The sequence below is a fragment of the Anabrus simplex genome, chromosome 1, assembly GCF_040414725.1.
Source record: "Anabrus simplex isolate iqAnaSimp1 chromosome 1, ASM4041472v1, whole genome shotgun sequence".
NCBI lineage: Eukaryota > Metazoa > Arthropoda > Insecta > Orthoptera > Tettigoniidae > Anabrus > Anabrus simplex.
This window is the reverse complement of record NC_090265.1, coordinates 187,286,739-187,310,243: the sequence shown is the minus strand read 5'-3', so window position 1 is coordinate 187,310,243 and position 23,505 is coordinate 187,286,739. Positions and strand designations below refer to the sequence as shown.

Sequence of the window (23,505 nt, the reverse complement as noted above, 5' to 3'; positions counted from 1 at the left end):
TTTATTTGTAGGACAGAGCTTTTGATGAAAAGTGTCAACAAGGAAAATCAAGTGTGAGAATTACTGGCAGTTCTTCAGTGTTCAATCGTCAACACGACGTGATACAGCGCAGACAAGACAGAGTCCATTCTAAGAGGCAAAAGGACAGGGAATTCCAACAGGTATAAGAAATGCCTGGATTTTAATTACCTCTGCTTTGGTTGTTACTCAAGTTTCAACTCTATATGTCAACATTGCTAGAAAGTAGTTTTTGTATATGATTTCCTTGCATCGTATGACACTGCCTTACTCCATAACAGTCATCTCATACTCTGGTAAAACCCTTCAGCTAACTGCACTCTTCTGCTTATCTCCTGTGTTATTCTTCCATCTTCCAATATCCCAATCTCAAGGTATTGAATGTTCTTACTACCTCTTGTGGCTCCCCTTGTACTGTTATATCACCTTTTCCATTCCTTGATCCACGTGTAAAAACAAGAGTTTTGCTCTTTTCCTTGATAATTTTCATTCCCCATTCTTTAATCACTTCATTCCCTACAGTAGTGTGCAAATTAATCCGAACACAGTCATTTCTAAGACTATTTATAAATTATAACTAATGTTGGAAGAATCATGGATTCCTGCTAAATACTGTTCCTGTTTTCAAGCTAATTGCATTGTAAGTGTATGGCAATATTATTGTTAACATTACTCGGCATTACTGGATGTTCATTATAATGCAGTAATTAAATGAATGTCTCTGGGTAAGGCCATATATGTTTTCAATACTGTGTCGTGTTATTGTACTGCAACTTGATAATGGATACCAACCCACAGAAATGTTAAAAAATTGTGATATTAGCCGAGCAGAACTCTATGACACAAAGACAAATTTCTTCACAATGTGGTGCTGATCTGGCTATGGTATATTAAATTTTTAAGCAATACCAATAAAACTGGTCCTTTTTATTGCTAAATGCAAATGCAAACTCGTGTCCTCATCCCGAGGTGGTGCAGCTCTTTTCAGGCACACCCCCAATGGAGGTGAATTGCATGCACCATTTCAACCACATACCATCCTTCCTGTCATTCTTAAATTTCTGGCAGCACCGGGAATCGAACCCGGGCCGCCGAGGACGGCAGCTAATAACACTAACCATTATGCTACAGAGGTGGACCTTTTTGTTGCTGAAGGAAGGAAACTGTGGTTAGAAATGCAAGACTACGTGGAAAGAAGACTGTTAATTCATTAGGCTATCAGCTTTTGCCCTGAACTGAGATTTACTGTAAGTCAGAGTGTGTGAAATGTTCACGTTAAAACAGCTCACTGCAGACTGTTGGAGGCAGGAAGAAGAGTGCACAGGCCAGCAAAGATGGACAGATAGAAATCCTTTGAAGGAGGGTAGTGCCTGAGGTAGGAAATCTTTTTCCAAATATTACAACAACAACAACAACAACAACAACAACAACAATAATGCCGTGGTCCCCCGTAGAGGCCTGGTGCAGGACTTTCAAGTTGCCTTTTGGCAACGTGCATGTCTGTTTTCAGGCAGTGAAAGTGTTTTCTAACAAGATCTTGAACCATGCCACACATAATACCAATATAGGTATTATAAATGTACTAATTCAGGACAAATATTTCAGGTTCCCTACGGGAATAAACATCTATATCATGCCACATATCCAAATTTTTTGAAGACAAAATCTGTGAAGTAATCCCTTGGCCTGGCAACTCACCAATATCAATCTCATAAAAAATTTATGGGCCATTTGTAAGAAGAGAATGGAAAAACTGTTTAGATCAATGAAAGCGAGCACGATACGTTTGCTTCTTAAGGTGTGGTTCACGATGAAGAGAATATCTGCAAAAATTTGTTGGAAACCATGTCAAAACGTGTCAATGCTGTTTTGAAGACCAAAGGAAGTCACGTAAAGTATTATGTTGTGTCTTTCTATAATTGAAGAACTGATTTTTAGTAGTTTTTGAGACTTTTGTTATAAAAACACTTTTCTGTATCTTGTTTGGATTAATTTGCATACTACTGTATGTTTGCCTGTTCTTGAACTTCCTCTTCACTTCCACCTAACAGCATGATGTCATCAGCAAATAACCATGCTTTTAGTGTCCTTGCCCCAGTCCTCTTTACTTTCTTTGCAAATATTTATGGCCATAAAAGGTGTGCTAAATCAGCAACCATTTTGTTGGGCCTAAATCTTGATAGATGGGGCTATCTTATGGCATGGCATGAGAATATTGTGCATTGGATCAGCTGCGGTACTGTTGGACGCAGATCATGATGCTATGTATTTTGTTCGATTTATTGGAACTCTTTATCTTCTCTGTGGGTGGAGTGACATGTAACCCCTGCATGTCATGAGAGGATACTAAGAAGGGAATCAGCAAAGAATCTGTACTCCCTCTCTCGTCTTTTAATCCCATAAAACATAACCATGATTCTATGCTTTTCCGTGTAGTGGAGACATTTACATAAATATCTTCTGTTTTTTTATGGGACTAGAAGTCAATGTAATCATGTACAGTACTCGTATTTTATTTCACTTCAAGATCAATATAAACACTCTTTAGCCTTCAGAATAGATAGCAATACTTCTACAAAAAAATAAAATGAGCATAGTTCTGTAACTAGCCAAACTGTTTGGATGGCTAAGAGTTCATTCTCGTCTGTTCTTCTTATTCCTTCCCTTTATAATTTAACATTTCAATTCAATTTGTTAACAGCTAAAAATAAGAACAAAGTTAGTGCTAATCATAGAGTTTATTTGCTGGGTTTGAAGTTCATAAAAGAAACACCATCTGAATGATAAATTCAAATTTTATTGCTAAATACAGTATATAAAATAAACATATATGTACACAACACACCAACCATATAACATTTTAAAAATATAGACTATTTTCTTGAAATTTCATCATACATTAAGCTTCTGGATACAACAATAGCAAAGAAATGCTGATATGTGTGTATACTGTACATAAAATAATATAAAGCACTTTCAAATTTTCTTCCTCTTATTTTAGACTGCAGAAAGATTACTTCAAACATTTGATGGGTTTCTTGAAAACATGGACAATTCTCTGTTGGGAATCCTATGGTGGTCTTGAGAGCTGATTTTTCAGAAATATTATATGTAAAATATATTGCAAATAATACTACAGGTTTTTCTGTATAAAACCTGACCGCTCGCATGTGGCTGAGCCAAAGCCGGTCGGTCTGCTGCCTTCCCTCAAACTTACAGCCCACTTGGTCACAGTTAGGCTGTACTCTATCTTCCCTTCTTAAATCTGTAAATCTGGATATTAAGTTTAAGAGACTAAACTCTTACCTCATAGCAAATGCTGGAAATGTCATCTTTCCACAGCATAAATGGTCATTGTACTGGGTAAACACATTTGAAAAGCATATTTCCAAAAGGTACCAAATCCAAAAAAAATTAAAATTGAGGAGATGATGATGGAAAACATATGTTGGTAGGAAGCTCCACAATGTGAAAGTACAAGAAATAGTCGTCTAAACGGCTCAAATCCATGCTGTTACACGGCATTAAAAATCACGTTTCATGCCAGTAAGTACCAAATCCACAGGGTGAATTGACCAAAACATAATGTATCCATGCAGCCAATGAGGAGCCATTTAATTTACATTGTTGTGTTCAAGAGAGAAGATATGGGAATGCCTGAGAAAAAGGAATGTGTCAGAGGGGCTGGTAAAGAAAGTTCAGATGCTGTATAAGAACTGTACCAGCTGTGTGCGATTGGGTGACGAACATTCATCCTGGTTCAAGACCGAAAGTGGAATCCAGCAAGACAGTGCACTATCCCCATTATTGTTATTCACTATCATGGATGACATAATGAAGAACATCAAGAAAACCTCTGGTGAACTAAATGCAATGGCCTTTGCTGATGATGTTATGATCTGGGGAGAAACTGAGGAACAAGTACAGTCGAGACTCAATGAATGGAAGGTTAAGTTCCAGGAGTTCAATCTCAAGATAAGCGAACTCAAAACAATAGTGATGGCAATAAACAGAGAGTGACGACCAGCGAACATCATGCTAGAAAGTGTGGAAAGCTTTACATACCTCGGCAGTGTAATATCTCGAGATACACTAGGCACAAAGGAGGTGGCAAACAGAGAGGAGAAGTGCTCTCACTTTTACCAGCAAGTACAAAAACTCCTCTGGGATCCCAAAATACCAAAAAAATCCAAGCTGGTGATGTTCAATCAGTACTTCATACCAATCTTAACCTATGGTATTCAAACCTGCACCCTCACTAAGAAAGACTCATCAAGGTTGTAGGCATCTGAGATGAAGTTTCTTAGGTCCACAATTCAATAAACCAAACTGGACAAGTTGAGGAATGATGTGGTTAGGAAGGAAGCTGGGATTGTTACATCATTGTTAGACCGGATCAGCATATCCAGACTGAAGTGGTTTGGGCATGTAATGAGGATGGAGCCAACAAGGACAGCATATGTTAACTTGGAGCAACATGTGGCAGGGAAACGAATGGTGGGAAGTCCAAGAACCCGCAGGATGGACATTGTAAAGATGGACATTGCAGATCGGGGATGGACACTGGAGGACATCATTAACAGCAGAATGTATCTCAATAAGACAGAATGGAAGCAGCTCACCAACAGTACCCAGGAAACTGGAACTGTAAAATGATGATGATGATTGTTGTGTTCAATGATTTCATTTAATATTATTTAACTAATCTGTGCCTTCGTTATAAACAACTGTATCATTTTGATCATTGTATATATAAATAGTCAGTTTTCTGATAACTGCAGTGAAACTTATATCTTTCAGATTCAAGTATTTAGAGTTTCAGTTCCAAAAAGTACCAAATCTACCTTTTTTCCTTGCACATTTCTTGAAGTGCAATTGTTTTAATGGAAATACTTTGTATAATAATTCATTTATTCTATTTTAATATAATAAAAGTGCTAACATGAATTTTCAGTTGAAATTTTTCACTGTGAGCACTTTTCCTCTCATAAAATTTTGCTTTTGAATCTGGTACTTTTGGAAATAAGCTTCTCTTCAACTGACACGATGTAGCTCGGCAACTGCAATGTTTCTTATTGCAGTTTGTGTGTTTTCCTTAAGTCCCTCTGATATGTGTGGATTCGTTTGGTACAATTTGTCCTTCAGGTTGTTCCACAAAGAAAAATCACAGGCTGCTAGATCTGGGGAGCACTAATCACTATCTTCAAACACTTCCATAATTGTATCTATGGACTTCTCTGCTGCATGAGCAGTTGCAGAATCTTGTTGAAACCTAGAACACTAATATATACAGTCGCAAAGCTGTAACAAGAGGAAGGTTCATCCACTTGACAGCTGGAGCGACAGTAGCACCTCTAGCGGCGAGGTAGAGGCAACTTCCTAGCAGACAACAGGGAACGAATTACCACTACAGTCTAAAATGGTCATAACTTCTGAACGATTCATGCAAATAATGTCCTGACAAGGTTATTGTAATCCTTATGAAATAGTGGAGGAGGTCAAACAATGTATTTCGATCAGGAGTTCAAGGATAATATTGAAATATTTATTTAATCTTAAGGAGTTGTTTTTTTACTGCGAACTATAACTTAAAATTGCTTCTAGAGGGCAAATGGTTCGAAATAAGTATATACCATTGTGGACTTTTTTGTAGAAGTTTTTTGCTCTACAATTCATATGCTTACACTTGGGGTCTATCATTGACGGTTCAGGCAGCATAAGCCAAGAAAGCAAGTGACCGACCATGGTAGAGCGCTGGCTTTCTTAGTCCAACTTGGCAAGCTCGATGTCGGTCGGTCACTTGCTTTCTTGGCTTATGCTGCCTGAACCGTCAATGATAGACCCCAAGTGTAAGCGTACGAATTGTAGAGCATAAAAACCTCTACAAAAAAGTCTGCGATGGTATATACCTATTTCGAACTGGTTGCCCTCTAGAAGTGATTTTATGTTATAGTCCGCGGTAAAGAAAAAGAACTCCTTAAGATTAAATAAATATTTCAATATTATACTCAAGCTCCTCATCGAAATAAATTGTTTGACCTCCTCCACTATTTCATAAGGATTACAATAACCTTGTCAGGACATTATTTGCATGAATCGTTCAGAAGTTATGACCATTTTAGACTGTAGTGGTAATTCGTTCCCTGTTGTCTGCTAGCAAGTTGCCTCTACCTCGCCGCTTGGAGCGCTGTAGTCGCCCTGGATGAAAAATATCACCAGAGCTTCGCGACTGTATATATTAGACTGTGACCTAGAATATGACTGTTCTTCTTCCATTGGCTGATTGATAAATGGGGTGAGAATGGCATTTTGGTACAGTTCTCCTTTTATTGTGTCCTCATAAAAAGTTACATTGATTATGTATGTTGTGCTAATTGCGCATCAAATTCAGATTTTTCTTAAGGAGGAGTTTCCTCTATATAATGTGGATTTTCTGAACATGAATATAATGTGTTGGAGGGATGTGCAGTGGAACTATGCCTCATCTGTAAAGAACGGAAGATGAGGGTCGATTGAACCTTCAGTCACTCGCAATAACACACACGTGCTGTGGGATCAGCTGGTTTTATATTATGAACATGTGCATTTATAAGGTTTGAGTTTTAATAATTTTTTTTTTTTTTTTTTTTGCTGTATGTGCAGAAGTCACTGAAACCCCAACTTGCTGTGCTAATTTTAGTTGTAAATTTCATGGTGAATGTTAAAGTTTTGTGCCAATTTGTCTAATTTTCCTTCTGTTAACACTGTACATTATCACGTGGTGTTTTTGGTTTAGGACGCTGGCTATAATGTCAGACTTGAAGCATTTGTGATGGGCTCGCTTGGCACCTGGGATGGAGCCAATGCCAGGACTCTGCACTGTCTGGGCATCTCTAAGAATTATTTGAAGATGATGTCCAAAATCTGCATCTCTGATGCTATTAAATGGTCCAGGGACATCTACGGGGATTCACTACTACACCTAAGATGACTGTGGTGTGCTGCAGTATTTGCGACTGCGTATGTGTAGTGTGTGCGGTAGTGAAGTGTAGTGACAGCACAAATGCACAACAGTGCATGCTTTTGCACAATTACAATTACAAGATAGTGAATTGAAGATCTGGAAGGGGGCTATTGCCCGGGGAACTTCCTGATAAACTCCGCACAAATGCAATTTCCATTTGTATTTATAACATTTACATACAAAAATACATTACTCCTAAGGTCTGTCTTCCTATCTTTGCAAACAAATGCAGACAACTGACTTCAACATCGGAAGTGAAGGATAGGAAGCTAGCCAGATAGTCAGGTAGGCCGTGGGTGTGGGGGAAGCCAGCTGGCCTTGGATCAGCTGTGTGTGACTGGTCAGGTTTTATATGAGAAACCATGTAGTTTAAAGCTCAAATGATGTAGTCAAGGCCAGTAATGTCTGCAGATAAATGCTAAGGAACAAGACTAAAGACTTAAAAACTCATACACATGAAAAGAGAAGTTGCTTAGATGTGGAATTTTTAAAGTGAGATTTAGAACTAAATGGGCCTACTTTGAGAATTCTATGAGCCTATGATATTAAGAATAATATACTGGCATTTGCAAATCATACACATTCTTATCCTTTTCCAGCATTATAAAATTTTCTCTTACCAAAAATATTAGACAGAAACAAACTCCCAACAGAAGTAAGCATTAATATTTTAAATATGACAGAAGTAGAATGTCTGTGAATTAAAAGGTAGCAAGTAAGAAAAGTTATATCTATAATTACTGAAAACTGAGGATTGACTCATAGAATCTTGAAATTTGGAAACTAACGAACAGTTTTGCCACTGTCATTAGGATGTACACAAAGCCAGTGATATTTAACAATCAAAAAATCAGATTAATTGAAAACTAAATCCCAGCTACAGACAAAGTTTATCACAGTATTTAAATTGTTCCCCTGTTTCATGACATTAATAAACTAAGATAACAAACAATACATGAAAACATTTTTTTAACCAACATAATTTTTATTATTTACAATTTGCGACTGATGCCACTGAGTCTCCAAAATGAAGAAGAATGGAATTTTAACTTAGGTCTGGTTTTATGTCTTTCATATCTTTCCATAAGATGATGATTATGATGTGATAATGACAATATACCATGGCCATCCCACTCATTTGTGTTAGTATACAATAATTTTAACATAAGAAGCAGGATAAAAAGATTTTTTGTAATGTATGTGACTGAGTAGCATACATTTTTTTATGTTTATAGAACACCATGGCAACTTAACAACCAAAGAGTAGAAAAACCTAAAAAGAATAAAAAATGCATGAAAGTGCTAATAAAAACATTAAACACATTATTCTAAGACATAGCCATAACGATGTGTTATATACCAACATGAAAATAGAACCTACTAAACATGAATATTAAATTACCCTCAATAATTTTGATACTGGATTGGGTTTATTCTAATGTGATATCTAGAGCCTACCCTTTTAACAAAAACCTCAAAGAAATTAATTATTATGAAATGACTCAAGGTCTAATAAATATGATTTGAAAATGTAATTTTAAGTTCCTCCAAATGCTGTATCTTACAGATCATTTTTTCAATTTCCATATTCATTACTGTGAAACATAATACATGAAGACCTCTCAAAATTTGTTGGTATTTCTCACTTGCCCGAAGTTAGGGAGAGGGGGGAGAGGGAGGGGTGGGGGAGGAGGGACTTGAAAAATATATATTTTTTTTAAGTTCAGCATAAACCAAAGTGTTCCATCTTTACTAGGCCAATTTGCATTTTCTTAGTCCTGTTAACAAGCTGTACATTTAAAAAGTATGAATAGATGAATAAAATAAAAAATGCATGAAAAATTACTTCACAGGCTTAACCCTTGTGCTTGCCTAGCTGGATCTGGAGTGTTTGGTCTGGTGGCCACTGACATGGCCGAGTCACCATATGTGCTTAGTAAAAGGGGCCATTTGGTATAATTAATAAAAATAAATAAAATGTAAGTTCCCACAAATATTGAATAGTACTTCCATCTCCCCAAAAGTACAATCTTCTTAGTAGTTTATCATCATATTCTTACAATAGCTTTGCCAACACTTTCACCTCACAGCATGCCAATAAAAGCTTTGGGTATATTTTCAAATCCTTCTGTAATTCAACTTGTCTATGGCTACACCAAGGTTGAAGTCTAAGGGAGGTCCAGTTACTGCCTGCTTCATGACACCTCCTAGTGTAGTAATGTGGTAGACATCTATTTATGTCTATAGCCCTTTCAGACGTGAATGATAACAGCGGCCTGCCAAATGGTACCTCTACGTTCTTACCATCCCCTCAAAAACTGGCTTGCAATTAAAATAATTAAATCAGTCCTAACTCAAAATAGTATCAAAATATAATTTAAATACAAAAAGTTGAAAAACTTAAGAAAGCATAAAACACTTTCAAATAAATAACAAAAATATTACCACTAAAAAGGTAGAATTTGACCAAGAATACTGTAAGCAAATTTTTTAAAAAAAGTAGAGTATCATGCTCAATGTTCATTTTAAAGCAACGATTAGGCCTTCAAAAAAAAAAAAAAAAGACCGTACACAACTGAAATCTAGGCATTAGTGATAAAATTCTAGTTCCTTTAGATTGGATTCCATATTGGGCATATTCTGTAAAGAACCTTGTCTGGAGAATTTGGAAATTTGAAAACAGTCTATCTTATGTAGGTGAAGGTAAAAATAAAATCAGTCTGGGACTAGCATTGTCTTCAAATTTCTTGAAGGAATAAAATTTTCTTCAGTCTTTTCTGCACCCATATGTGCTTGGTGCAAGGGGCCATTTGCCATAATTTAAAAAAAATTCAAGTTCGAACAAATAATAATACTTCAATTCCCCCAAAACTACAACTTTCTTAGTAGTATACCATCACATTCTTACAATAGCTTTGCCAACACTTTCACCTCGCAGCATGCTAATAAAAGCCTTGGGCATATTTTCAAATCCTTCTGTAATAGTTTCTTGATATTTCACCTTGCCCTGAAAGAAGGAGAAAGAAAACTTTAGTTTCCATATCCCCACACATTACAATTTATATTTCATGTGCATTTTACTGGGCTGTTTACCAAATAATAGGTAAGTGTCAAACATTGCATTTATGATGCATTGCGTTGATAGAATGCCAACATTGCAAGTGCAAAGTATTGCACAGGTATTAACAGAATATGGTAGGTAATTAACTGAGCTGTTAATATTTCATTACATGCAATAAATTTCATTATCAGTTTTGTATTGATTTGACTATAAAGATAATTCTTAAAATGAATTACGAATATCATTTTTTTCCACCTATTCAGTACCAAGTTGTTACCAATTCAAATGGTTTGTCTAAAACATTACATTATAAAAGGACATGTTTCGTCCTTACTAGAGGTCATCTTCAGCTTAAAGATACTGAGACATAAAACAGTGGTACAGAAATGAAAAGATAAAAAATTACACAGATACTATAAAACTCAATATTTAAAAACATTTATCATTCTTCAATCTTGTTGTTATGAGACGATAAACTTGTTTGAATAAAGTGGCTGCATATTACAACTGGAAGAGTTCCCTGGAAAATTGTAGGGCTGTATTCATTAAATCGTCAAGTGTTTCTGTTGTTTTCAATTCCGGAACAGAGTACAACTCTCTTCTCTTGTTAAAAGGCTTTTGATAGGGTAGATCATGGAAGACTGCAGATGAAAATGAGGGGTATTGGACTAGACAAAAGAGTGGTTGAATGCACAGCTAAATTTCTGGAAAACAGAACTCAGAGAATTATAATAGATGAGGCAATACCTGATCCTGTAACGATCAAGAGGAAATCTTGCAGGTCAGTATTTTTAGACCTTTATTTCTTCTTATGTATATAAATGATATGAGGAAAGATCTGGAATCAGACAGATTACAGATGTCATACTGTATAGAGAAGTAAATAAGTTACAGGATTGTGAGTGACTGTGAAAAGAGCTTAACAATGTTGTGAGATGGATAGCAGATGATGGTAAACAGGATGAATTTTACCAAGAGGAAAAGTCCTCTCAGTTTCAATTACTGTCTTGATGGTGTGAAAGTACCCCATGGGGATCACTGTAAGTAGCTAGGTATTTTGTAAGGAAAGATCTTCATTGGCGGTAATCATATTAACAAAGGGTACAGATCTCTTCATATGGGTATGAGAGTTTTTAGAGGTTCCAGTAAGGATGTAAAGGAGAGGGCGAATAAGCCTCTGGTAAGACTCCAATTAGAGTGTGGTTATAGTTTTTGGGACTCACACCAGAATTACTTGATATTTTTATTTATTTTATTTATTTACTCGACTTAAGCAGTGGTGAAGTTAGGGTTCGTGGCCCTCTCTTACACTTAACCACATGAATTACAATTTATGTATATACGTATTTACTCATGTATTAGACCCCCTTGCATATTAGACCCCCCTTGGCTTTTTGGGACGAAGAAAATGAAAAAAAGATCTCACACACAAGATCCCTCCAACATAATTCATCAGAGAAGAACGATGATTCTTCTTCGAAGCGGCTATAAGCCTTATGCAGCTCTGATGACATCACACAAATTTGTGAATAGTTTCGTCCGTACGACCCACGCAATAAAAACATGCGTCAAAGTCATGTGAAACATCTGTGTTTTGTAGTTAAGAAATGTCCACCTCCGTAGCATAGGCCTACTGCAGCTCTGATGACGTCGCACAAATAGGTGAATAGTTTTGTGTCCGACCTGCGCATTGCAAGCACACACCAGTCATGTATATATGTCTGTGTCTTGTAGTTAAGAATGTCCGCCATCGTAATGGTTAGCACAATTACTGTAGTTGCCGTTCTCAGGAGCCTGAGTTTGATTCCCGGTACCGTATTGCCAGATATTTACGAATGGCAAGAAGGTTGGTTGCGGTAAAAATGTTACATGCAACTCACTCAATATAGGCAGACGAGATCATTAACAAAGTGATCGTTTAATATCTCGTAACGTGGGCCAATGTAGAGTTTTTTGGGAGAGAAGTAGGTTTAAAATGTGATAAAAACAATCCAGACACAATTGTTTTACACACCAATGTACCTAACACATAATAATAATAATAATAATAATGATTTTCTATGTCCCCACTTACTTTCAACGATTTTCGAAGACGCCAAACAAAAAATATTAGGGTATGAGTTAATGAATAATGGGAGACAATTAACGTATGAAATATCCATAAATATGGTAAACTTTCCTGTTATTTACTTTTATTCTTTCCGTCGTGGAACTTTTGGCACTATCCGGGCGATACCATACCTAACCTAAACAATGCAGTCTCTCTTATCTCATTTACAGCTGTTTAGGTAAATCCTGATGTGATAAATCTAGAGAACAAGCATGAAATGTACTTAAAAATAAGGATCTGGCTTTCAACAGCCACAGTTATCAAAAGAATGCTTCCAGTCACTATGTATTACATTCGGAAATGAAACTCGTAACATACGCTAGTTATCAGCTGGTGGTTTGGCACGCTTTCAACAACATGGCTTTATTCAGAAGGAGTGGCTTCTGCTACACACACACACCAGCTGGGATTACCAGAGACCATCTCCAGAAATCATTTGGGAATAACTTCAAACAGTTTGGACTCTACAGTCGGGAACAAAGCTATTTTTAAAAGGTTCAAAAAGACGGGACTTCGAATGCTCTCGGTTTCCATTGCAGTGCATGGCTGACGACATGGCAGTGAAGACGATGTCACTTGGAATGACAACACGCTGGTAGCAGGGAAGTTAGCGGTGTTAGACAATTAAAATGAAAGCAGTGATCAGGTTTACTATGTGGTAGGCCTACTGCTCAACTGACAGAGACAAATGACTGGCCATTGACATATTTTGTATCAATATTGTATAATATGATAATATGATTCCCTTATCCTTTTTCACTACGGGGTTGAGTATGACGTGAGACGAATCTTCATAGCGAGTTTTTACGACCATATGCCCTTCCTGACGTCAACCTCATCAGAGGAATTAATGAGATGACACAAATGATGTGATATGAGTAACTAAAACGGATTATATTTACTTTATTATATTATATTATATTATATTATATTATATTATCTTTATGATGATGATGATGATGATATTTGTTGTTCAAAGGGGCCTAACATCTAAGGTCATCAGCTCCTTTACATTTAGAAATACTGCCTTCCAAAAACAATAGTCAGTATAACTCAAATACATTCATGCGTTTGTTAAAGAACAGTGTAGAATGTTTATACGTACAATTTAAAGCTCTTTATAGCCTTTATAGTCCTGTGTTCACTGCACATAATTCGAGGTTATCACATACTGGACTCCCATTTACTTTTTTTGGCTGTACAAGTGGGGAAAAAAGGGGTCTAATACGCGAGTAAATATGGTAAAACTGATGTACTATGTATTTTATTATAAAATGAAGGATAACTAACCTAAATACCACATATGGAGAACATATAAGAAAGAATGAAAGCAAAGTGCAACAAATAAAACAAGATAACAAGTAATCCTGAGCATAAAAGTAAAAAAGAATGGGATAAAGTCTTCACAAGGTTACATACAAACTGAAAAACATTAGCAGTGCATAAACAGAACACAATACATAATAAATTAACAGAAATACAAGTGTGGCAATAAACAGTGATATATGTACACGAGTTAGAAGCTAAATATCATGAACATTTACTCCATAACTATAAAAATATAATAACAACCTAATAATTATAAAAACAACAGTGCTCTTCAGCTGTACAGTAAAATGTCAATGTTACTAGACTACGTACCACAATCACACAACCTATCAGACGTCACCAGTCACACGAAGCAGCATGATTTGTTCTGGGTGATTTCTGACAAAAAGGTAGTGTTATGAAAATGTTGCAAATTTTGGGCTAGGAAGACTTGGAAGTTCAGAGATGAGCTGCTTAACTAAGTGGGATGTTATGAGCTGTCAACAGAGAAATAGCATGGAATGATATTAGTAGACGAATGAGTGGAGCTCGAGGAGGGAAAGATCATGATATGAAGATAAAGTTGGAATTCAAGAGGATAAATTGGAGGGAAATAATCACTTATAGCAAGAGGAATTAGAGAATGGAATACTGTAATTTATGAAGGAAAATGAATGATAAATATCCAAGCTCTTTGATATCAATTAAGAAAATACAAGGTAAACAATTGACAGGGAATCTGCCACCTGGGTGACGGTCCTAAATGCAGATCAATGATGATGGATTGATCAGTCACTACTGATCTTCACTGAGGGCAGTCATCCAGGTGGCAGATTCCCTATCTGTTAATTTCCTAGACTTTTCTTAAATGATTGCAAAGAAATTGGAAATTTATTGAACATCTCCCTTGCTAAGTTATTCCAATCCCTAACTCCCCCTTCTTATAAACAAATATTTGCCCCAATTTGTCCTCTTGAATTCCAACTTTATCTTCATATTGTGATCTTTCCTACTTTTAAAGACACCACTCAAACTTATTCTTCTACTAATGTCATTCGACACCCCATCTGTGACTTGTCTTCTACTCTGGGTTTAAGCCGTTTTCTATTTATCTCTCCTTCATCTTGTTGGTTCCTGCTTGAAGTACAGTAAATGCTCAGGGTAAGTCATTCTATTCCAGAAAACTGAGCAAAAATGTGCTAATTCTTTATTTACCAAATTGGGACATTACAACAGCTTTCTTCTCTTACAATACTCTGCTTTTAATTTTTATATTTCTCCCAGATCTTAGACTGAAAATTAAAGGTGCACTGATGTGATGACTGGGAGTATTTCCAATGCTAGGGTTGTCTTTGTATAATCATATTAAATAATGCTATAAAAATTCTACATACCTCTTTTACCCATTCCAAGTTTTGGAGAATGCCTTCCATCCAACGATCCAACCAGCGGGAGACAGAAAATCCCTCCATCCTCAGCTGTTTACCCACAACAGCAGGCTGGAGAATAGGAGCTAAAGACAACCCATTCATGAGACTCTACAATTATTCACACCTGTTATGTCTTTCACTCAGAAGTAACACACATAATTATTAAGCGCATACATGTCGTTATTCATGAACTATTTTCTCCCTGTGAGTTGGGGAAGTAGAATAACCAAATGTCAATTGAGAAGGTAATGTGAATGACAGCAAGCACGACCAACAAATGGTAAATAAGTTAATCTGGGAAAGAAAGCTGAATCAGAAAGTGATGGAACCAACTAGAGGAAAGAATATTCTGGACATGGTACTGGTAAAACCAGATAAGCTCTATAGAGAAACTGAAATGATAGATGGTATAAGTGATCATGAAGCTGTTTTGTCATAGTTAAAATAAATGCGATAGAAAGGAAGGTTGTAAAAGTAGAACTGTTAGGCAATACCATCTACAGCAGTTGATAAGAGAGCCATGGGGGTGTTTTTAAAAAGAAGTATCAGCAGCTTTTCCGATCCTGATGGTATTAGGTTTGCGAGGCCTAGGGAGTCTTTCATTTTCACACCACTGTCTTCCTTTCAGCCCGTATCTTCATTTTCCAAAGTATCTGACCCCTCCTTCTTTCTTTTTTTCAACCTGTGATTAGTGTTAATAAAGGATGGTTGCCCAGTTATACTTCCTCTCAAAACAGTAATCACCACCACTACTCATGAACTATTTACTGAACAACTATAAAAACTTCACTGTTCAATAATTCTCTTTTTACAATTGATTTAAATGCAATAAATATTATCATGATAATGTGATTGATTAATTAATTAAATATTGCTTTATTATTATTATTATTATTATTATTATTATTATTATTATTATTATTATTATTATTATTATTATTCTAACATTATAACATCTCTTCCACTCATTTGAAAAAACTTTATGATAAAACAGTCTCTATAAATGTACAGGGCCATTACTCTTTTATGAAATATCCACAGAGATTTACAGAATTTTTCAAAATCAAATCCATTAAAGGAGGTCCACCATCTGTTTTAAAGACTTTGGTAGCCCAAACAATGCAAAAATTGCCAGAAGTTTCTGTTGTACTATTTCCATTTTTACTGAAGGAATCACCTCTGCAGTATGGTATTTTCTGTATTTATAAATTTATATATATATATAAAATAACAGTTTTGTCTGTACACTGCTTAGAATTAAAGAGGAATGGTATTTCTGTATCAGTGGTGTCCACAGTAAGAAGGAAATGCAATTTTTAATTTTCTGTCATCTGTCTGTCTGTAGGACACACTGGTTCATCATAGTAGTCCGGCTCCATGGCTAAACGGTTAGCGTACTGGCCTTTGGTCACAGAGGTCCTGGGTTCGATTCCCGGCAGGGTTGGGGCATGGGAACTGGGTGTATGTGTCGTCTTCATCATTTAATCCCCATCACGATGTGCAGGTCGCCTACAGGAGTCAAATCAAAAGGCCTGCACCTGGCAAGCCAAACATGTCCTCGGACACTCCCGCCACTAAAAGCCATACACCATTTCATCATAGTATTCCAGCTATTCGATTCCTGCTATGGGGTACTGAAAGGAATGGAGAATGACCAGGGTGCAAACTAACCGGAAAACAACAGAGCAGTGTTCACCGCTGTCTGTTGCGGGGTCATTCCAGCTCTGTAACTTGCTAATGTTAGAATGCTAACATTGTACCTGTTCGTGAAAAGGGATAAACTGTACTGCCTTTCAACTGAGCATTTCATAAATGATAACATTGCTTTTAATTGCAATGTTCCAGTTGGTTAATATTGTACTGTGACAAGAATACTGACATGATTGTTATGACCTATGTTGAATTCAGTTAAATATTTGTCCATGTCTGTTACAGCATCATGGGAAAAAACGGACGTGTGGATTTAAATGAAATTTGGTATTTGGTTTAGAATAAGGTTGAGTATGATCTTAGATATAAGTTGTTCAAAAAATTTCAGCAGGAGCAGGTGCTTCAGAAGGGGCCTAAAGTATAAAACTTGGTGTATCTCTCAAATGGTTGGTTTTACACTAAAATAATTCATGGTGATTTTTCGTTCTATATCTTTTTCTGATACAGCCAAAAATAAGGGAAATATCAGTGGCAGTCATATGAAAGTTTAAGTCCAAGAGCAGTTAACCAACTCTATAAACTATAAAGAGAATTGCTATGGAGGTCTTTCCGACAACATTTTAAAGACTTTGTACATCTGTCAGTAGAGTTTTTAATAGTAACCCGATATATGGCTTTCTTTTATACAGGAAGATAGAAATCAAATAAAGATCAGCAATAATGCAAAAGAATATGAAAGTGCAAAGGACCACAGAGAGCAAGGAAGCGGGTTCATCACAAAAAGCCACTGACAGGTAGAGGCATGCCCACTAATGTGTCTCAAAATCTGGGAGGAACAATATGAGGGGATGGACAAACATGTAATCATGCACATGCTGTGAGATTGATCTGTCAATGGTGGGTGCTACAGCTAGTCTTTGTATGTAAAGAAACTCACTGTGTATATGTAAGATCATAAAAATGAATAAACTGACTGCACCAAATGTGTTTCACTCAGAAGTAACAGACATATTAAGAGCCTACAAGTCTCAACAAACATACAAAATTCACTGTTCAATAATCATAATAATATTATTTATTAATTAATTAAATATTGCTATTAATACAAAGCAATACAATTATTATGATAACATTATAACAACACCGTTCACATGTAAATTTTAACGTAATAGTTCTTACCATGTGGTAGCTGATTGACATCATCATTGTAAGCTGAGATAGCACCACATACTGAAATTCGGCCGAATAGGTTCATGTGATTTATCACAGTACTGCTCATGCTGCCACCAACCTGGAAATATTCATCAAACTATACCATACTACTGGTAAGTCAGCAGAAGAAAATTGATTTTTTAAAATTATGAGTAATGGGGGGGGGTTATTAGCTAATTATATCTGAATACAGTCAACTCTCAATAATTCAGACCAAAATGGGAAGAAATCTGTCCAAGTTATGAAAAATCTATATTATTGAAGGGAAGTAAGTCGCGCCTAGGAAAAGAAAATTAACACCATCCATAACCTATTCAGCACCAGTAATGTTATACTGAACTTTAATGAAACAAGGTTATCAATACTTACCAGGTACTGTAAAATGGAAACACAAATCACAGCTAGATATACTGGAACTATAAAACTGATACAGTACAGTACAATAGTAGCTTTCTGTACTAAGTACTTTAATCAGAGTAAATAGTTCACAATACCTTTTAATTCTGAATTAAATAAGATATTTCTAACATATACTTGTTCATAATCAGATACATTAGCAAAATTTTATTTCTAAGTGTGTGCATATCTTTATTGCAGTGAGATTTTTACATTTTGATCAACCAAGGAAAGTAAGAGACAGTATGTTTCATTTGATTTGTAATTGAATAGTGTACTTTTGGTAGGTTGAAATGCGCTGAAATGTAATTTATTTACCACGCTACTCTAGCCTCTCACGCTAGCTTCGGGATGTCTTTTCTGGAGTAAAACAAGCAGACCAACAGAGTCACACGACATTAAGTGTCTGACGTGTGCACCGTGGCCCGTCTTCCTTGTCAGTCTCGGAATAACCCAGCACCAGCTTAATCATAGGCTCACCGGACAAAACATTAGTCACCCTAATGTGCACGCATAGATGGATTGCTAAGCCTGTACAGATGGCGCAGCGAATGAGTTCCGTGCTCAACCGCATGCGCATGGCTTCCGCGTGAGCATAAGGCAGTAGCAATCAGTGAGACATCGATGTTTCAAATGGACAGTGTACGTCAACATGGGTAGATGTAAGGATGTGACAGAGTGGCGAAAAGGGGCAATCGTGTTTGGCTCCGCCCATGGCCGTAAATTTGATAAATTTGATGGATTTGTTGGTGTTTTGCAGCGGACTGTTCAACGTGTCTATAAGCATTGGTATACTACATGTGACCACGAAACACGGCATCAGAATTGTAGCCGGCAAGAGATCCTGACTGAGAGGGACCGCAGACGCGTTTCACAGCTTGTGATTCAAAATCACTTCCAAACCCAACAAGAATTGCTGCAGGCATTGAATGAAGGTCCATCCCAACCTGTTAGCGAGAGAACATTGTGATGGGAACCGCATGCAATGAACATTTGGTATCGGTCACTTCACAACAGGCTATTGCTCACACAGGCACATAAAGCTGTGCATCTTTAATGGGCTAGAAATCATCAAATGTGGACAGTAGCTGACTGGCAGAACATAATCTGGTCTGATGTACGACATTTTTGCCTGTACCCCAACGACGCATGTCGTCAAGTGCATCGAAGGCCAAATGAAGCATTTCATCCTGAATGTGCGAAAGGTCAGGTTCAAGCCGGAGGTTGGTCTGTGATTGTGCATGCTCGTTGTTTTTCGTATCATGGATTGGGCCCACTCACTGAGGTGACACTAACATTAACCAGCATGTTTATTTCAACATTCTGGATGAGCTGTTACCTTTCAGTCAACAACTGCATGATGAGTATGCTACTGATACCCCAATTTTTCAAGATGACAACAGCAAAGTTCATTGGCCTGGACGCATGTGACTGGTTTTATGAACACTCCTCACCTTATTACATCTTTATTGGCCTGCAAAATCACCTGACTTGAACCCCATTGAAAATCTGTGGTACGTGTTGGAACAGCAGAAAAATGCCGACATCAGTATTGGAATTGCGCGATCAAATCTTCAGAGACTGGCTTAACCTGGATGCGACGTACCTGCACAACATTGTGGATTCACTTCCTAACCAAATCCAGGCAGTTATCAAGACCAGAGACGGAGTTACACGGTCTTTAAAGATGCATGTAATTATTTCCCCAGAGGTGACTAATACAGTTGAACCTGCTTTATACGTAACTTTGTTCTGTGTAATTCGTATTTGTACGTAATTTCCTTTAGGTCCTGGCAAAATGTAATTTGAAAGCGTGTTAATTAAACCTTATTTATATGTAATCCGTTTGTACATAATTCGCTGTTATACGTATTAAGTGTCAGTGAAATATAACTGAGTTTTGCGTAATTGTAATGAGCACGTACTTTTTTTAAAGAAACTACTGTATTTGTGACGTTTTTAAAAGAAACTTCTGTATTTGCGACGTGACTGAGTTTTGCGTAATTGTAATCAGCGCGTGCTTTTTTAAAAGAAACTACTGTATTTGCAACATTTCCTCTTGGTCGGCGTAGGCAAAAGTAGAGCGGTCTGGTTTTGGTGCTGAAACAGAACACAAAGAGTTTTGCCGAGTGACACTGTTGACCCTTACTTACTGGCGGCTTAACAAAGCCCAATCGAGCGAGTCCCCTTCGCTCTCTATCTTGTTCCACCTCTACCTTCGTCGTTTTTGACCTTTGCAATCCCGCCAAAGATTAAGATACATTACAAGCAAAGTGGGCGGTTTCGGTGCAGAAACAAAAGAAAATACAGTAAATTTGTTTGAATATGAGAATTTCTTTCGTGGGAACAACGGAGAAGTAAAATGTCCACAATGCTGGTATCTGGTGTTTACTGTTGAACAGTCATTTTGTCATTCAGTTGCTTTTGATTAGCGATGGGGAACAGAAAGAGGAAAAGTTATACCCTAGATGCAAAAGTAAAATGTATACAAGAAGTGGACGCTAATCCACACCAAATCAAAACTGAAATTGCTTCAGACTTAGGGATTGCTTATACCACGGAAGGTACGTAGATTTGGAGAAAGCACTTTTCACATTGTTCCAGCAAAAGCGGGCTGCAGCTCTACCAATTAGTGGCGACATGCTGAAGGCAAAGGCGATAGATTTAGCTAAAATGATGAGTATCACTGCTGATTTCAAGGCTTCATCAGGATGGTTGCAAGGATTTAAAGATCGTCATGGAATCACAGGGAGAACAATTTGCAGTGACTCAAAAGCTGTGGACGATGTCATGGTGTAACACTGGAAAGAAGAGGTTTTGCCGGGTATCGTAAGCGATTATCAGCCTACAGACAACTACAATTGTGGTGAGACCGGCCTGTTCTACAATCTCCATCCCAATAAAACATTACTTGAAAAAGGTGGCCCATGCCACGGAGGGAAGAAAAGTAAAATTCATGTAACAGTACTTCTCGCCACCAATGCAGATGGATCTGACAAACTTCATCCACTTGTGATAGGAAAATCGAAGAATCCAAGGTGTTTTAAGAGTGCGAAAACAAAACCTACGGAATATAAATCCAACAGAAATTCTGGGATGACTGTGCTTCTAATGGTACAGTGGTTGAAAAAACTGGGCATTAAAATGAAAAAGAAATAGAAGAAGATCCTTCTTCTTATGGATCGATGTGCAGCACATCCACCTCAAATCATTCTGAATTTTCCCCTCTTAACTGTACCAGTGTTCTACAACCGCTTGATTTGGGCATCACTGCAAATTTCAAAGTGAATAATAAAAAAACACTGGTTCAACATTTAATAACACTGAGCGATGCAGGAAATGAACCTCTCTTCATTAATTTGCTACAAACCATGGACTTTATTTCGGCTACCTGGAAGCAGGTGTCATCCTCCACAATCAGCAACTGTTTCCACAAAGCTGGTGCCTCACTAGAAGAGGCTGCCTTTAACAATGATTATGGGGACGAACTTTTGTCTGGCAATGAGCTAATGCTACCGGAGGGTGTAGAATTTGATACTTTTGTGCATTTCGATGATAATCTGGCTGTATGTGGAGAACAACCAGATGAAGAGATTACTGCTGATGTATGCCAACAACGCGGTGGTGATGGACCAGCTACAAGCGATAGTGACAGTGATGAAGATGGAGATAACAACTTGAATCTTGAAACACCTGAACTAAAGTGTTAAGTACAATCAGTGTGTGTAGGCGTTACATCAGTGAAAAAAGTTGTAGTGAAAATGCTTTGAATTCATTACTAAGTTTGCAAAAGGAGGTTTATACTCTTAATGCAAGAAAAGTGAATCAAACCAAACTATCTGATTTCTTTAAGGCTGGACCAAGTTCAAAATAATATTTTCTGTCTTAATGTATTTATTATTTGCACAAATTTACCCATGTAGGTCTATTCCATTGTTTTGTTTTTGTAAATATGTAATGTATTGTGTAAGTCTGATTTCTAAGTACTGTAATTCTGAGTTACAAGTAGTTTTTTATCTTCCACTTGATATACGTATAAGTCAGGTTCAACTGTATTTTGTCTGGTGAGATTATCTGATATGCCAATTTATAATGACAATGAAGTAACATTCCATGAACTGAATAACTTTGAACAATACTCAAAACTGATCTGGTACGAAAGAAAGAAAGAAAGAAAGAAAGAAAGAAAGAAAGAAAGAAAACTCGAATTGTTGTTATAATGGTATATTATTCTTTTACACTGAATTAATAAAAATTTTCTGTTACTCGTTATGAGAAAAGTTCTAATGTAATGTCTTTTATCTTCTCGTCTTTGCTTCCTTGTTCTAGGTAGTATATTTATGTACCGGTATGTATGTATGTAGGTGTATGTATGTATGTATGTATGTATGTATGTATGTATGTATGTACGAGGGCGAATGAAAAAGTAAGTTACACTTTCAAGTTATGGCCATTTATGAAATCACCTACACATAGGCAACATGGCTATGACAACATAGAACGTAAGTTCACTTTTCCATACAGTCCCCAAGAGACTGTAAACATTTCTTGGAACGGTCAACCAACTTTTCGATTCCGGATGCGTAGAAATCACCTCCAGGCACTATGTAAAGACCTGGAGACAGCTGCTTTCACCTCCTCATCGTTTTGGAATTGTCGTCCAATGAGATCCTTTTTAGCTTACTGAACACATGATAATCGCATGGCGCTAAGTCTGGACTGTATGGAGGATGTTGTCATACCTCCCACTTGAATTGCTGCAACAGTTCAGATGTTTGGCAGGCTGTATGAGGTGTTGCGTTATCGTGCAACAAAATCACACTGGTGCTCAATTTACCCTGCCGCTTTTCTTTAATTGCCTTATGCAACTGGTTCAACATTTGACAATACGAAGCCGAGTTGTCATGCCTTTTGGCATAAATTCCATGTGTACCACACTCTCCATGTCAAAGAACACTGTCACCATTATCTTTCCTGCTGACGGTTGGACGCTGGCCTTCTTTCGTGGTGGTGAAGTGGTGTGCACCCATTCCATCAATGTTCTCTTTGTTTTGGGGGAGAAGTGGTGGATCCACGTTTCATCCCCTGTGATGATTCGCTGCAGAAACTCGTTGCCCCCCGCGGAATACCATTGCAAAAATGCCAGAGACAATTGGAAACGTTGTCCTTTCTGAACATCGGTGAGCAGACATGGGACACATCTTTGACAGTTTACGAAATCCAAGGTACTGGTGAACAATGGAGAACACACTGCCATATGAAATGTTCAGCATTCTGGCAAGTTCCTGCAATGTTTTGTGCTGATTCTCTCTAATGA

At 37.1% G+C, this 23,505-nt stretch overlaps 1 protein-coding gene across 5 annotated transcripts in view; it reads right to left on the bottom strand.

The window, feature by feature from the left end:
• Window positions 1–9,570: 9,570 nt before the first annotated feature.
• LOC136885463 (prostaglandin reductase 1) overlaps window positions 9,571–23,505 on the bottom strand; it is a 125,719-nt gene continuing 111,784 nt past the window's right edge. For all 5 annotated transcript variants that reach the window (XM_067158054.2, XM_067158062.2, XM_067158027.2 and 2 more), the window contains exons 8-10: window positions 17,760–17,871; window positions 14,895–15,013; window positions 9,571–10,028 (exon numbers count right to left, since the gene is read on the bottom strand). In XM_067158054.2, coding sequence (XP_067014155.2) covers window positions 9,918–10,028; window positions 14,895–15,013; window positions 17,760–17,871 — 342 coding nt within the window. In that variant the 3' untranslated portion in view covers window positions 9,571–9,917. The remainder of the gene's footprint in view (window positions 10,029–14,894; window positions 15,014–17,759; window positions 17,872–23,505) is intronic.